This window comes from Mirounga angustirostris, unplaced genomic scaffold (genome assembly GCF_029215605.1).
Source record: "Mirounga angustirostris isolate CCGP_5_RB_7025 unplaced genomic scaffold, mMirAng1.0.hap1 SCAF_1, whole genome shotgun sequence".
In the NCBI taxonomy this organism is placed as follows: domain Eukaryota; kingdom Metazoa; phylum Chordata; class Mammalia; order Carnivora; family Phocidae; genus Mirounga; species Mirounga angustirostris.
The window spans coordinates 172,268,923-172,286,285 of NW_026991709.1; the positions used below are offsets into that span (position 1 = coordinate 172,268,923).

General features: G+C 37.2%; 2 protein-coding genes across 2 annotated transcripts in view; one reads left to right on the plus strand and one right to left on the minus strand.

Moving 5' to 3' along the window:
- Window positions 1-17,363, minus strand: part of CNTN4 (contactin 4) — a 942,629-nt gene that overhangs the window by 826,215 nt on the left and 99,051 nt on the right. The gene's annotated exons all lie outside the window — the stretch shown is intronic.
- Window positions 95-1,708, plus strand: LOC135364570 (small ribosomal subunit protein uS10-like). The gene is made up of 2 exons (XM_064592980.1): window positions 95-143; window positions 1,249-1,708. Exons 1-2 carry the CDS (start codon window positions 95-97, stop codon window positions 1,692-1,694), a joined length of 495 nt encoding a protein of 164 aa, XP_064449050.1. The 3' UTR covers window positions 1,695-1,708.

A 17,363-nucleotide genomic window follows, 5' to 3' on the forward strand; every position in this document is an offset into this window, starting at 1 on the left:
GTATATTGATTTTTAGGTTTTTTAATGAAATTTGCTTGATGTGGTTTTCTTCACAAATGAAATGAACATTGACCTGCCCGATTGCATATTGACGATGAAATCATCTTTAGATACAGAAGCCTGTGTAGATACTGTCAAAGAAAGTGAGGCATGATGAATGGGCTCTTTTGTAAGTTGACAATATTAGTTCTGACCCTAACTTTGATCTTTCCCTATTGTTTAGAAAGAGGAAGCAGGAAGATATTACTTCTCTTCTTCCTCACTTTACCTCAAGAGTCCTGTTTCTATAACTGACTTGAGAAGAAAAAAGAAGGGAAGAGGGTGCCTGGAGAGAAAAATCATGTGATAAGAGCTTGTATCTATGAAATAAGTGCAGGCAAAATATTCTCACCTGTCAGTAAAAATAACTGTTTACTAAGAAACAGAACTAGAATAGCTGGAATACTCTTCTGAGTATTCACCACCTCCCTACTTTAAATGCAAAGTAATAAAATGTATTCAATTGCTTTGCATTTCCTCAAAATGAGACTTTCATCTCTCAGAACTGCGGATTAAATGTTCCTCTGGTTATGTGCACAGGATACACCATCTTATCCACTCATTACAGAAGTTTATTTAATAAGTTTATGTTTCTGAAAAGGAAAACACAGCCAGTTTTTTGAGAGCCATATACATGTCACTTTGCTGAGACAAATATTAGTCCCATTTCATTTCAGGTTTCTAAGTATTATTATTTGGACTCCAGGGCAGAAGAACTGAGGGACTATTTTAAAATCACCTAAGCATATTTTTCATTCATTACTGAATGGCTACTATGTACCTTGAGGACAACATATATATAATCCCTGCCCCTTTGGGAGCTTATAATTAAGAACATGTTAGGTTGCATTTAGGCCCAAAATGGTTCCAGGAAGACAGAAGTCCCTATAATTCAAGTTACAAGTCCCCAATAGAAGTTTTAGCTGAGGGACACCTGGGTGGCTCAGATGGTTAAGCGTCTGCTTTAGGCTCAGGTCATGACCCCAGAGTCCTGGGATTGAGTCCTGCATCAGGCTCCCTGCTTAGCAGGGAGCCTTCTTCTCCCTCTGCCTCTGCCTCTCTCTCTCTCACTCTCTCTGTTTCTCATGAATAAATAAATAAAATCTTTTAAAAAAAAGTATTAGTTAAAAAAAAAGTATGGCTCCTAAAATGGTCAAAGAAACATAAAATTAGCTCTTTGAGGAAGACGCGGTCGCAGCTACAGCTGAGGTTTGGACGCCCTGCTCCTGCTCCTGACTCACCGCTGTTCGCTCTCACGGAGGAACAAGTCAGTCAGGAAGCCGCGCCGCAGCCATGGCTTTTTTAAAGACACCGGGAAGACACCCGTGGAACCGGAGGTGGCCATTCACCAAATCAGAATTACTCTCACCAGCCGCAACATAAAATCTTTGGAAAAGGTATGTGCTGACTTGATCAGAGGCGTAAAGGAAAAGAATCTCAAAGTGAAAGGACCAGTTCGGATGCCTACCAAGACTCTGAGAATCACTACAAGAAAAACTCCTTGTGGTGAAGGTTCTAAGACCTGGGATCGTTTTCAGATGAGGATCCACAAGCGACTCATTGATTTGCACAGTCCTTCTGAGATTGTTAAGCAGATTACTTCCATCAGTATTGAGCCAGGAGTTGAGGTTGAAGTCACCATTGCAGATACTTAAATCAATCTTTTTAATAAATTATCAGTTGTTAAAAAAAAAAGAAAGAAACATAAAATTAGGTTGGGGAATCCCACTTAAATCAGTGATTATACTTTTCTGCATTTTCATAGTATTCTTTCGTGATCAGAAAAAAAATCACAAAAATAGTGATATTTAGAAATTTAAAATACTTTGCATTATTAAATAATATGTTGGCTATAACAGAAAATTATCCATGTATTAAAAAGTATAGAGAGTAGGCTAAAAAAGCTATTTTAAACTCAACAGTTCATAAGAGACAATATTAATACCTTGCTAAAGATAATTCATTTTGATGTACCTTTTTCTCACCAAAAAGACAAAAAAAAATTGTGATTTAAAAAAGCAGTGACTATTTTTATTAAGCAAAACCTAATATCTATGTCTATCCACTACAGATAAATACTTAAATATAAATGTGATGATATTTTCAGCTTCAAAGTAAACAGATTTCACAGGATTCTATACTGACAGTTATGAAACATTCATATATTATCAGGCCCAGAAATCCTGTCCTAACTCAACTTTCTCAATTATCTACTCAGTAAATTACTATTTCAAACTCCAAATGGGTCTTCAAGAGCTGACAGGCTGATATTCCTCTGACCAGGATGGCTTTATCTGACGTGGTGCCTTGCATCCTTTCAGAGTCCCAGAACAAAAATTAACACAGCAGCATTTCTCTTATGTGCCCTAAATCTGAAGGGAGGAAAAAGGTTCAAAAGTAACTTTTTTCTTAAACACTTTATTTAAAGACTGTGTTTTTTTTTCTTTAAGATTTTATTTATTTATTTTGAGAGAGAGTGTGTAGGTGAGCTGGTGGTGAGGGGAGGGACAGAGGCGGAGAGAGAGAATCTCAAGCAGACTCCATGCTGTGCATAGACCCCAAAGCAGGGCTCAGTCGCACAACCCTGAGATCATGACCTGAGTGGAAATCAAGAGTCAGACACACTGACTGAGCCTCCCAGGTGCCCCCATGAGGCTGTGACTTTTAAAATTTCAAAGCCTGTGTACAACTTTTTAAAAGATTATTTATTTATTTATTTATTTATTTATTTATTTATTTATTTATTTATGAGAGTGAGAGAAAGCACAAGGGGGACAGGGAGAGGGAGTCTGACATGGGGCTTGATCCCAAGGACCCCGAGATCATGACCTGAGCTGAAGGCACACGCTTAACTGACTGAGCCACCCAGGCACCCCAAAGCCTGTGTATAATTTTAAAAGCCATCCAGAAGTCTTATTTTGCTTAACCAATAAAACAGCAAGCAGAAACATACAAAAGTGTAAAATTCCAAGAACAATCTGTGAACAGATTCTACAACTGCAAAAGAAACAGTTTACCTACTTTTTAAAGGATCAAAAGAGAAGCTTATACTATTTTTCTGTGTAGTTGCATAAATTTCATTAAATGTGTATAATAACATCAAAGGAACTAATTCATTGTTAAGATTTGAAGGAACTGGAAGTTTGCGAATAATTAAAAAGATGTATGCATTTTTTTGCTGAGTAATGAATATGTCAAGAAATATGAATTTTACTAGACCTATTTATTAAAGTGTATACATCAAAGATCCTAAAAGTTAACCACTTCTCTGCATTTCCAACTATTCATAAGTGCTCCTCATGGAGTATAACGATGAATGAAGACAAAACTTCAAATACAAGTTACGAAATATAATTTACTATGAGAGTAAAAAAAAATTTATTTACTTGAGATAGAGAGAGAGAAAGAGAGCATGTGAGCACAAGCAGGGGGAGGGGCAGACAAAGAGGGAGAAGCAGGCTCCTGGCTGAGTGGGGAGCCAGAGACGGGGCTCAATCCCAGGACCCTGGGATGGTGACCTGAGCCAAAGGCAGATGCTTAACCTATTGAGCTACCCAGGTGCCCCCCTATGAAATTTAAGAATCTAAAAATTGTAACTATTTCCTATATTTGTATGATGAACTTTTGAATATACAGACTTAAAATGCGTACACATGACACTCATATACATCCATATATATATATGTATATATATATATACATATATATAAAGAAATTATAAGAAAAAAGGAAAGAAATTTAGAGAAACCTTCTTTTATGTATTAACTATATATCCAAGTCCACATACTGATTCTGTCATTACTGGCTAGACAACTCTGGGCTCATAGTTTCAACTTCTATGTTAGTTTTGTTATGGCTAGGAAAAGCAGTGTAATTGATATATAATATATATAAGGTACTAAGTCAGCATATTACCATAGATGGTCATATTGAGAGAAAGAGAAAGTGTGGGGAGGGACAAAGGGAGAGGGAGAGAAAGTATCTCAAGAGGACTCCACATACTAAGCACAGAGCAGGGCTCGATCTCAGGACCCTGAGATCATAACCTGAGCCAAACCAAGAGTCAGATGTTCAACCAACTGAGCCCATCCAGGCACCCCAAATTGCACGAGTTTCTTACATATTCTAGATATTAACCCCTTATTGGATAAATGATTTGCAAATACTATCTTCCATTCAGTAAGTTCCCTTTTCATTTTGTTGATGATTCCTTTGCTGTGCAGAAGCTTTTTAGTTTGGTGTAGTCCCATTTGTTTACTTTTGCTTATCTTACCTTTGCTTTTGGTGTCAAATCCAAAAAAAAAAAAAAAAATCATTGCAAAGACCAATGTCAAAGAGTTTACTCCCAATGTTTTTTTCTAGGAGTTTTATGGTTTCAGGTCTTACTTTCAAGTCTTTAGAGCATTTTGAGTTGATTTTTGTATATGGTATAAGATAGGGATCTGTTCTGATTCTTTTGCATGTGGCTGTCCAGTCATCTCAACACAATTTATTGAGGAGACTATCCTTTCACCATTGTATGTTCTTGGATCCTTTGTTGCAAATTAACTAAACATATATGCATGGGCTTATTTGGGGGCTCTCAATTCCATTCCATTGATCTATGTGTCTGTTTTCATGCCAATACCATACTTTTTGATTACTATAGCTTTGTCATGCAGTTTAGAATCAGGAAGTATGATGTCTCCCCTTTTGTTCCTCTTTTGCAAAATGGCTTTCGCTATTCAGGATCTTTTGTCATTCCATATGAATTTGAGAATGTGTTTGTTCTATTTCTGTGAAAAATGACATTGGAAATTTTATAGGGATTGCAATGAATCTCTAGATTGCTTTAGGCAGTAAGGATATTTTAACAATATATTAATTCTTCCAATCCATCAATAAGGAATATCTCTCCATTTATTTGTATATTCCTTAATTTCTTTTTTTTTTTAAGATTTTATTTATTTATTTGACAGAGAAAGAGAGAGTGAGAGCAGGAACACAAGCAGGGGGAGTGGGAGAGGGAGAAGCAGGCTTCCCACCAAGCAGGGAGCCCGATGCGGGGCTCGATCCCGGGATCCAGGGATCATGACCTGAGCCGAAGGCAGACGCTTAACGACTGAGCCACTCAGGCACCCCATATTTGTATATTCTTTAATTTCTTTAAACAGTGACTTATACTTTCCAGTATACAAATCTTTCACTTCCTTGTTTAAAGTTATTTCTAGATTTTTTATTTTTTGATGCAATTATAAATGGGATTGTTTTATTAATTTCCCTTTCCAATAGTCATTGTTAGTATATAGAAACACAACTGGTTTTTGTATATTGATTTTGTATCTTGTAACTCTACTGAATTCATTTATTAGTTCTCATAGTTTTTTGATGGAATATTTAAGATTTTTCTATATATAATATCATGTCATCTGCAAATTGAGACACTTCTACTTCTTCCTTTCCAATTTAGATATATTTTGTTTCTTTTTCTTGCCTAATTGCTCTGGCTAGGACTTCCAGTACTTTGTTGAATAGGAGTGGTGAAAGTGGATATCTTTATCTTGTTCCTGATCTTATAGAAAAAGCTTTCAGTTTTTCAACACTGAGTATGATGTTGGCTGTGGATTTGTTATATATGGCCTTTATTACATTGAGGTATGTTTTCTCTATACTCAGTTTGCTAAACATTTATGCATATGTAGTAAGATATGTATATAGTTTAATAAATTATTATGTTACCAAAAAGGCATAGCCATTCTCAGATTAAATAAGCAACTAATAAATTGTAATATGAGCAGTTTTGTGGGTCAGTAGATTATGTTTAAAGTCCAAGTTCTACCACTAGCTAGCTATGTAACCTTAAGTAAATTACTTAGCTTCTCTGAATCTTAAATTTTGATAGTCTGCAAATTGAAGGAAATGAATTATAAGTAAAGCACAAACATTGGGAGACTGGCTGTAAAAGACTCCATCATCTGAGACTTTGGAAAAACTGAAACTCAGTAAGTTCTACTACTCCCATCAGGTCTCAAACCCACTTGGGTAGGGTTCTTAATAGTCCATAAGGTTTCACATACACTCAACAAAATGATCCTTTCTACTTTAAATCCCTGCGTTTAAGCTGAAACTCAATGTACATGACCACAGAAGTGTTCTTAACAGTGCTAAAATTAGAACCAATACTTATATCTCCCATCTTCATGATTTTTCTAGGGAAAGCATAAGTAACAACACATTGTGGTGGTTATCCTATTATGTTATATGAGAACTAGGAAACTTGAAGTCAGGGAGCCTTGAAAATACGCACGGATTTTTTTCAATCCGAAAACGTCTTGGGATCTATATGTTTCCTTCAAAATGAGGAATTGTTTAATGGCTACTGAAGCTAGAGGAAGAAACAGAAGCTGCTCTTTGAAGGGAGGAAAAAAGTCATATTTCCCTCAAAAAGCAAAGAAAAATGCCTGTAGGAATGTTTCATTCTAACAAGTGATTCTACTATATGGCTTAAGAACTTTGTTCTTCTAGTTGGGGATACTGAAAATAGCCTCCTCTGTAAGATTTAAAACACTTTAATATATCTTATTTTGTATATAGGAGGGTGTAGAGGAGGTTGACAAGGATTGGGATAGGAAGATAACTAAGAATCTTTTAAATGAAGAAAATCATGCATTATGTCAGTTTTAGCATATTATCATGATTGTGGCTCTCTGTCTAATAGATTCTATCATATAATACCTGAATGCAAAGAGAAAAGTCTGGAGTTTTTAAGTGATAAAGATTAGAAATGAAAAAAAAAAAAATCTTTTCTCCCCAGCAGCATATGCCAGTTTACGATTCTCAAGGCTTTACACTCTGAGGTCACTTCCTAGCACTTCATTCTTGAGTACTTCTAGTCGCCTGCTGGAGCTGGCCATCAATCTAAGTAAGCAGATCTCTGAAAAGAAATAAATCTTTTGACAACTGGCTATTTTTAGCAATACTTTGACAAATGCTTAAATAGTCAATGACTGGAGGAAGAAAGTACCTGAATGTAATTAGCAACTTTGTTAATTCTCAGTATATTCAGTTCTGCATTTTTAATTCTCCTCTTGTTTATTTGAACTGTTGATTAAGTGATTCTCTGCCAGCTAATGTATGCATTCACCTAGCCATTGATTACTTCAAATGACTGCCTTGAATATTTACTGCTGGTTAAATATTTTAAACCTCTACCAACATTATCTTGTACCTAATTAAGAACTCATTGAGGCAGTTTTTTTTTAAACCTCTCTTTCATTGTATTCTTTTTTTTTTATTCTTATGTTAATCCCCATACATTACATCATTAGTTCTAGATGAAGTGTTCCATGATTCATTGTTTGTGCATAACACCCAGTGCTCCATGCAGAATGTGCCCTCCTCAATACCCACCACCAGGCTAACCCATCCTCCCACCCCCCTCCCCTCTAGAACCCTCAGTTTGTTTTTCAGAGTCCATCGTCTCTCATGGTTCGTCCACCCCTCCGATTTCCCCGCTTCATTCCTCCCCTCCCGCTACCTTCTTCTTCTTCTTTTTTTCTTAACATATATTGCATTATTTGTTTCAGAGGTACAGATCTGAGATTCAACAGTCTTGCACAATTCACAGCGCTTACCAGAGCACATACCCTCCCCAGTGTCTATCACCCAGCCACCCCATCCGTCCCACCCACCCTCCACTCCAGCAACACTCAGTTTGTTTCCTGCAATTAAGAATTCCTCATATCAGTGAGATCATATGATACATGTCTTTCTCTGTTTGACTTATTTCACTCAGCATAATCCCCTGCAGTTCCATCCACGTCGTTGCAAATGGCAAGATCTCATTCCTTTTGATGGCTGCATAATATTCCATTGTATATATATACCACCTCTTCTTTATCCATTCATCTGTCAATGGACATCTTGGCTCTTTCCACAGTTTGGCTATTGTGGACATTGCTGCTATAAACATCGGGGTGCACGTACCCCTTCGGATCCCTACTTTTATATCTTTGGGGTAAATACCCAATAGTGCAATTGCTGGATCATATCATAGCTCTATTTTCAACTTTTTGAGGAACCTCCATACAGTTTTCCAGAGTGGCTGCACCAGCTTGCATTCCCACCAACAGTGTAGGAGGGTTCCCCTTTCTCCGCATCCCCGCCAACATCTGTCATTTCCTGACTTGTTAATTTTAGCCATTCTGACTTGTGTGAGGTGGTATCTCATTGAGGTTTTGATTTGGATTTCCCTGATGCTGAGCGATATTGAGCACTTTTTCATATGTCTGTTGGCCATTTGGATGTCTTCTTTGGAAAAATGTCTGTTCATGTCTTCTGCCCATTTCTTGATTGGATTCTTTGTTCTTTGGGTGTTGAGTTTGATGAGTTCTTTATAGATTTTGGATACTAGCCCTTTATCTGATATGTCATTTGCAAATATCTTCTCCCATTCTGTCGGTTGTCTTTTGGTTTTGTTGACTGTTTCCTTTGCGTTGCAAAAGCTTTTTATCTTGATGAAGTCCCAATAGCTCATTTTTGCCCTTGCTTCCCTTGCCTTTGGCGATGTTTCTAGGAAGAAGTTGCTTCGGCTGAGGTCAAAGAGGTTGCTGCCTGTGTTCTCCTTTAGGATTTTGATGGACTCCTGTCTCACATTGAGGTCTTTCAACCATTTTGAGTCTATTTTTGTGTGTGGTGTAAGGAAATGGTCCAGTTTCATTCTTCTGCATGTGGCTGTCCAATTTTCCCAACACCATTTGTTGAAGAGACTGTCTTTGTTCCATTGGACATTCTTTCCTGCTTTGTCAAAGATGAGTTGACCATAGAGTTGAGGGTCCATTTCTGGGCTCTCTATTCTGTTCCATTGATCTATGTGTCTGTTTTTGTGCCAGTACCATACTGTCTTGATGATGACAGCTTTGTAATAGAGCTTGAAGTCCGGAATTGTGATGCCGCCGGCTTTGCTTTTCTTTTTCAATATTCCTCTGGCTATGCGGGGTCTTTTCTGGTTCCATACAAATTTTAGGATTATTTGTTCCATTTCTTTGAAAAAAGTGGATGGTATTTTGATGGGGATTGCATTGAATGTGTAGATTGCTCTAGGTAGCATTGACATCTTCACAATATTTGTTCTTCCAATCCATGAGCATGGAACGTTTTTCCATTTCTTTGTGTCTTCCTCAATTTCTTTCATGAGTATTTTATAGTTTTCTGAGTACAGATCCTTTGTCTCTTTGGTTAGATTTATTCCTATGTATCTTATCGTTTGGGTGCAATGATAAATGGGATCGACTCCTTAATTTCTCTTTCTTCTGTCTTGTTGTTGGTGTATAGGAATGCCACTGACTTCTGTGCATTGATTTTATATCCTGCCACTTCACTGAATTCCTGTATAAGTTCTAGCAGTTTCGGGGTGGAGTCTTTGGGGTTTTCCACATAAAGTATCATGTCATCTGCAAAGAGTGAGAGTTTGACTTCTTCTTTGCCGATTTGGATGCCTTTTATTTCTTTTTGTTGTCTGATTGCTGTGGCTAGGACTTCCAATACTATGTTGAATAGCAGTGGTGATAGTGGACATCCCTGCCGCATTCCTGACCTTAGGGGGAAAGCTCTCAGTTTTTCCCCATTGAGAATGATATTTGCTGTAGGTTTTTCATAGATGGCTTTTATGATATTGAGGTATGCACCCTCTATCCCTATACTCTGAAGAGTTTTGATCAAGAAAGGATGCTGTACTTTGTCAAAAGCTTTTTCTGCATCTATTGAGAGGATCATATGATTCTTGTTCTTTCTTTTGTTAATGTATTGTATTCATTGTATTCTTGAAGTTAATTACAGGTAAAGCTTACTTGTTCTCCTCATTTTAAGGCATAACTTCCTGGGGAGAGGTGCCCTGTCCCATGGGAGGTTACTAACAAGAGCTTGGTGCAGAGCACTGTGTGGAGTGGGTGCTCACTGCTGGAGACAGAAGGAATGAAGAACTGGCTACTCTATTCATGCCTCTGCTCTCTCTCCAGCTTCTTTAATTATTCCCCTTGGCATTTCTCAGGGAGAAAGGTGGCACAACCTCATCCCCTCACCCCTAAGTTTCATGTTGTCCCACCCACCACTTTCTCTTAAAAATAAGTTTACTTTGAAACTCATTTCCAATTAATTTTATAATCAGCCGTTCTGAAACACAATTTAAAACTGGTTGTAGGGGAGTCAAAAGAAACTTTGAAACTAAAATTTCCAATTCTTCTCTGCTACTCTGTTGAAGCATGATGGGGCTAATGCCCAAGGTATCCCATTTAAAATGTACCACATTCTTTCAGGAGTAGGAGAGAAGATGTCCTTTCAATTTCTCAACTGGGAGAATTTATTGTCTTTACCTCAAAAGACACTATAAAAGGGAAGCATCAATAATACTTGGTATAGAATTTTAAACTTCCATCCTGCTTTACAATATATTGTTTCAGCAAATCCTCACCACCTCTCTGTGAAGTGGGTAAATGTATTTCAGGATTTCTCAACCTTGGCACTATTGACATTTGAGGCCAGGTGATTCTTTGTTGAGGCAGCTCTCCCTGTAGGGTTTTTAGCATCATCTATGGTCTCAACCCACCAGTTGCTAGTAGCAGCAATGTCATATACAGTTGTGATTGTCACAACTGTCTCCAGGTATTGCCAAATGTCCCCAAGTTTGAGGACGAATGATGACAAAATCACCCCCAGCTGGTAATCAATGATGTACCTATAATTCTGATTTCAGGAGTAGTCTGTCATTAGAAACATTTAAGCAACTTACCCAAGTTTACAAAGACTGATTCCTTTCTTTAATTAACTTCCCAAACCTTCAGCAAATCTTTAACTCTACCTCAAGCATATCCTAAAATCTATCTTTCCATCTCCATCTTTATTACCACCAGCCAGACCAGTGAACTGCCTCTTGCTTGAGCTAGTGCTATAATTTCCTATCTAGGATCTTTACTACCTCTCTTCCCCCTCAAATCCATTCTCCAGATACTGCATGAGTAATATTTGTAAAACCAATCAAATAATAAGAGTCTACAGTTTGAAACCTCCGATGTTGTCCCAATGTACAAAAAATAAAATCCAAACCACTTGTCTTGCTTATCTCTCTGGTATCTCACTCTCATCCTGCCCACTGTTCAGAGTGATCTCCTTCACATTCTTAAAATAGGACAAGTTCATTGTTGCTTTGTAGTCTCTGCATAAACCGTTCCCCATCATGGATGCCTTTTCCCTGACCTGCAGATCTCAGCTAAATTACTAATCTAAAATAACAACTTATACATTTCCTATTTTAATTCTCTACATAATATTTATTTGTGTTTGTTTTACTATGTTACTTATCTTCTGTCTTCTCCAAAGAATGCAAACTCTGGGATGGCAGGAATGTCTTGTCTATAGATTCACTGTTTTGTTCACCACTATATTCCTAGCACTTTGAACAATATGGCACATAGTAGGCACTCAATTTATGCATGTTGAATAAAAGTATCAATTAATAACTAATAAACTGTGGAGTCAGGACCAGAAACCAGGTGATTCTTTCCATTATACTATTTAAAAAAAAAACAAAAAACAGTTATTTCAAAGCTATCAATTCTTATAATAGAAATATGGTAGTGATGGGGATAGAAGAAGGTAAGATGGAGTCTCTGCAGGGGAAAAGCTTACAATCTATGGGGTAGTCATGAACACAACACACACACACACGCACGTACTTTTTCAAAAAGCACATGTGAGAAATGCCAAAACACTGGTATAGACATGAAACAGTAGAAAAGAAAGAAGTACAGGATGGGATCACAAAAGTCTGCATTTAGGAGGTTAGCTTAAGCTGCATCTTGAAGAAAGCATAGGTCAATATATATTCCAGCAAACTGTTAACACTTTGGCCTTTAGGGGTCTGGATTAATAATGCCAAATGAGAGGGGAGAACCAGGTAGACTATGAGCTAATTACATTGCTTATATGTTTGCTGTAAGTATTCTGACATCTCTTGGCCATGGGCTACAGGACCCAGAGAGATGCTCCTTTCCTGCCTGAGTGAAATGGTGAATCAGCTTCCCCAGCCATTTCTTTGTGTGCCTGCACAGAACAAAATCTGTCATCTGTGCTGAATGTTGCCAACGTGGCCCTCGGCTGGGATATTGGAACAGCCACTGAATGAGATGAGAACATAAAACTAGTATCTTTTGTGATCGGCATAATTTAAGAACTTGGAATCTGTGACAATAATGACTAAAATGATAAGAGCTGGTTTTCAAATAAAGTGTAATGGGAAGCCTGAAAAAGAAATAGCTTTGAAAATGAAACTCAAAATGAAGCAAATTAAGTCTCAAGTACATTTATGCAAGTCCCTGATGATTGTGGGGTATGGAGGAAGGAGAAAGAGTATTTTATTTGACTCCACTCTTTCTTCTTGACTAATCCCATGCAAAATCAGAGGTCTGAAGTTATTTATAAATTTGGATATTTGAAATAAAAATTGGGGGGGATTTTAACTAGAACAGCATTCTGTGATTCTCATGACATATCCCTGCATAAACTGACAACCATAAGTTAAATTACTGTGGAGTTAGTAAACAATAAAAATCATCATGATACAAATACTTTCATATCCTCCATGTACTGACTAAAAAAATCACATAATACCAACTTGAAAACTGGCCCCAGTTTGAATTCTGTGTGTTCAAACATTAAAAATAAATCATTCAAAGGCATTATTTTCTTTTGCTGTGATTTGAGGAGATATATATTTCAGTGATAATAAAATTGAGAGCAACCAAGTTAATAGAAAAAATCTAAAATTTTCCAAAGCTAAAAAGAGCATTTTTAGCTAGACAAATACATCTTCCACCTTACATGACAGTATTACCGATCTGTAGTTCAGTATGAATTTGTCACTAATCAAGAACCCCATGTGATGAAACCAAAATGTCTGCCACACTGTTCCCTCCAGAGAATTCATGCATTACTGAAAATCCTCTATTTCAAAAAGTATGTACCTACCAGCATTCATCTCTTCACAAGACCAATATATTTTACTTAGGACAGCTTTAGAATAGGAGATTTATGCCAGAAAGCCTGGAGTTCAAATCTAGATATGGCCATTAATGAAATATATTAACAAGAGATAAAACCTCTGAGTTTCACACTTCTCATCTATAAAATGAAGAAAGTAACTCCTACCCTGCAGTATTATTTTGGGGATTACTGGAAATGTAATACATTATGGCACAGAATCACAGCCCCGGCACATGGTATGCATTCAATAAATGTTAAATGCGGAATACTTCAGATGTATTCTATCCTGGTTATTCTTTTATTTAAAAAAAAATCAATTAATCCAAGCTAGCCAACCAAGAAGCAATGAAAATCATTTTGAATTTAAAAACAGGTTATCACCCTCCACTACATACACAGGATGAATCCAGGTAAATAGGGCATCCAGGGACATCTACAAAGACTAGTAGATGCCTGGGAGTCAGTTTGAAGAAGGAAGACCTAGGGAAATGATGCTAAGTTGTGAAGATTTAAAAGCTGGTACAACTTCAGGAAAGCCTGTGCTTCAATTTACTAATGGAAGAGGTCTGAGAGCAGGTATCTTTCACAGGTCAGGAGTGGATCACTGAACAAATCACAGGAGAAGAGAAGATCAATTCACAAAGACACCACAGTCAACTAAGCCAAGAGCTTCACACAAAGATACAGTTGTATGTATCCCTTTATGCCTGGCACATGGTAAGCACTAATATTTGTTGAATGATGAATGAATTATAACAAAAAAATAGTAGAAAAGAAATCAGAGATCAAGTGACTGAGTAGATGCTCAATAAATACTTATCGTATTGAACAAATGAATGAAGGTTCATTTGAGTCTACCGAGCAACCAATGACTAAAAGGATAAATATGTTCTCAGAATACCCTGTCAATAAAAGAATTCAAAGTCCATGGTAGAAACTAGGATTCTATGGTAGGGGTCAGAGGAAATTAAGAATATCAAGTTGGCGGGGCGCCTGGGTGGCTCAGTCGTTAAGCATCTGCCTTCAGCTCAGGTCATGATCCCAGGGTCCTGGGACTGAGCCCCGTATCAGGCTCTCTGCTCAGGAGGGAGTCTGCTTCTCCCTCTCCTCTGACCTTCCCCCCGCACTGCTCCTGCTCTCTCTCTCAAATAAATAAATAAAATATTTTTAAAAAACCAACACTCTAGCACCATTTTTATGCCTTCAGACACATACCTCAGACTACCTCTTTCTAAGTGAGGCATAAAAGCTCGGTACCTGAAAAACAGCAAAGAGGTATTAATTTCAGCCTGCTCCCTTTATAGGAGATAACTTATAGATGATATAGCGCTATGTAAATTACCATCTTCAGAAGCTGGATCAGACACAGATACTATTGATTACAGGACCTGGTTCCTTATCCCCATGCCATCTGTAGATTTTTGGGAGAAGTTTTTACTCAAAAGAAGATCAAACAAACACATATGAGCACTTGCTAAAAGCTTAGCAATATATCAGGAAATACTACAACCCTTATCAATAATTTACTGAGAAAGCTGACTTATTTTCTTCCCCGCCAATTAAAGAACACGTCTCTAAGCATATTATTTTACCTCCAAAAATAAGTTGGTTCATAAGGAGCTCCAGGATGCTTCAAGCCAAACTAGCGGATTGTCACTACAGTAGTACCTTAAAATACTGGGAAATTGCCCACCCTCGTTTTTGAAGGCAACTCTCCAGGTTGTATAAGCCATGTGATCTCCAGGGTAATACCTGTCAGTGGAGCGTTTACCTGATATTATGGATCCAGAACTGTGTTAAACATTTAAAAGATGTCAGTTACTTCCTATCCTATATAGGCAGCTAATATTTAAGAATAGATGTTAATTTTGTAATTTTAAAATATTTTAATAAATATTTTTCTTGTAATCTATGATATTATATACAGCACCAGAATAAGTTATTTCCAAATATTATTATATGACAATAAAGCTTAAATTTTTTATAAGTCAAATTCCTGACAAATCAGACTTTTTTAAAATTATAATGCACATACTATTACTCTGGTAGCATCATGAGTGAAAGAGATGATGCTCAAGCAAATATAAAGAGAATCAGTTCAACATCCCCTAACATATATACCTCCTCATTTTCTCTATGACTTGTATCCAGTGATAATCTTTACATTGTTTCATTTTTAGCAATCTGCACTCATCATTTTACCACATGTCTTTTGATCCATTAAACAAAAGCACCAATGGGACTAGAGTTCATAGAAGAGAATCTCTTCATTGTCACTCCTGATTTAGTCATAAATTTAGATCTGATTATAAAAGCATACACATATATTCTGGAAAGAAAAATTAAAAGGAGTTAAATTTGATAACTACTTCCTTGGGTGTTCATCTCTAACTGAACTAATTGGGGTAGAGAACTACCACATCCTAGTTCTCAGAGCTGAACACAAGTTTGTTAACTTCTTTTAAAAATACCTTTTACAGGATTGCCTGGCTGGCTCATTCAGTAGAGCATGCGATTCTTGATCTCCACTCAGAGAGGAGCTTGCTTCTCCCTCTCCCTGCCGCTCCCCCTGCTTGTGCTCTCTCTCTCTGTGTGTCAGTAAATAAATAAAATCTTTAAAAAATTAAAATTAAAATAAAAAAATGACAGAAGGTAACATAGCATGCTAAAGAGGGCTGGGACTACTGGAGGGATTCCTGGGGAAGGAAAGGGTGCACTACTAAATGGGGGGGGTCCACATGAATTCAATGGTATGTAATTTGCAGAAATACTTGAAGTAATTAAAGGGGTAAAGGAGTAAGTCGTCAGAGCCTTCAGAGAGTACAAAGTTAAAACACAGGTCTGTGCCTGGCAATGTTCAAGGTCACCGGGGCTGGACCAGAACTAGTGAAAGAGTAGTAAAGGAAGAAATTACAAGGCTACCTCATGTAAAAATCTGAGGTCATTCTAAGGACTTCGGCTTATACTCACAGTGAAACAGAAGCCACTGTAGGAAGTGTCAGAATTTGACACACAGTTTAAATACATCACACTTGGTGAAACTAGCAGTGATTGGGGTGTGGGCAAGCATCAAAGTAGGAGAAACTATTAAAAGGTTTTATAATAGTCTAGAGAAATGAAGGTAACTCAGACCAGGATGATGGAAGTGAAGGTAGTAAAAACGCTATCCATTTCTGAGTGTGCATGTGTGTATTTCTATCCCAAAAATCTTTTTTATCTTGCAGTAATTTCAACCATACTGAAAGCTGCAAGAACACTAAAAAACACCCCTAAACCCTTTATGTACATTCACCTACTAAATTAGTTTCCTAGGGCTGCTGTAACAAAGTACCACAAGCTAAGCGGCTTAAAACAATAGAAATTTATTGTCTCACAGTTTGGGAAGCTAGAAGTCTGAAATCAAGGTGTCAGTAGGGCCATGCTCTCTCTAAAACCTGTAGTGGAATCCTTCCTACTCTCTTTCTAGTTTCTGGTGGTTTACTGGCAAGCCTGGCTGTTCTTTGGTTTGTAGAAGCATAAAATTGGAATTACCTCTGTGTTTACATGGCATTTTCCCAGGGTGTCTCTGTGTCTTCACATGGCCTGCTTCTTAAAAGAATACCACTCATTAAATTAGGGACCCATCCTACTCTAGTATTCCTCATCTTAACTAATTACATATGCAATGGCCCCATTTTCAAATAAAGTCACATTCTGAGGCACTGGAGGTTAGGACTTTAACATATCTCTTCTTGGTAGACACAATTCAACCCATAACACCGAGTTACAACATTTCGTCCTATTTGCTTTTTTTATCCATATCCATATTATTCTTTTTACTGAACATCTGAAACAGGTATCATGGCCTTATACCTAGATTAGTTAGGTATGTCCTTAAAAAGGGATATTTCCTTTTATACCCACAGCATTGTTACCACCTTCATTGTTCTGAATATGTATACAGAACTTTTATCTAATCTACTGGTTTTATTTCGTTTTTGTTAGTTCACCTAGTAATATGCCTTGTGACATTGTATTTCTCACACTTCAAGCTCCAGGTTGTCATCTACTTAGTCACCACATATCTTTAGTAGTTTTTAATCTGAAAAAGTTCTCCAGACTTTTTCTTTTATGATATTGGTAGTTTTGAAGAATAAAGTTGATGGGCCATTTTTATAGTCCCTTATATCACCTTAATATTATCTTTCTAGAGTTTATATTCCTTCAAATTTAGAAGGCTGTTTTTATATAGGAGAGTCCTGAAGCATTAGGACCAGTCAGGGCCAGATCATTCTATAACTGACAATGCCAGAGATGCTAGGATACACGGA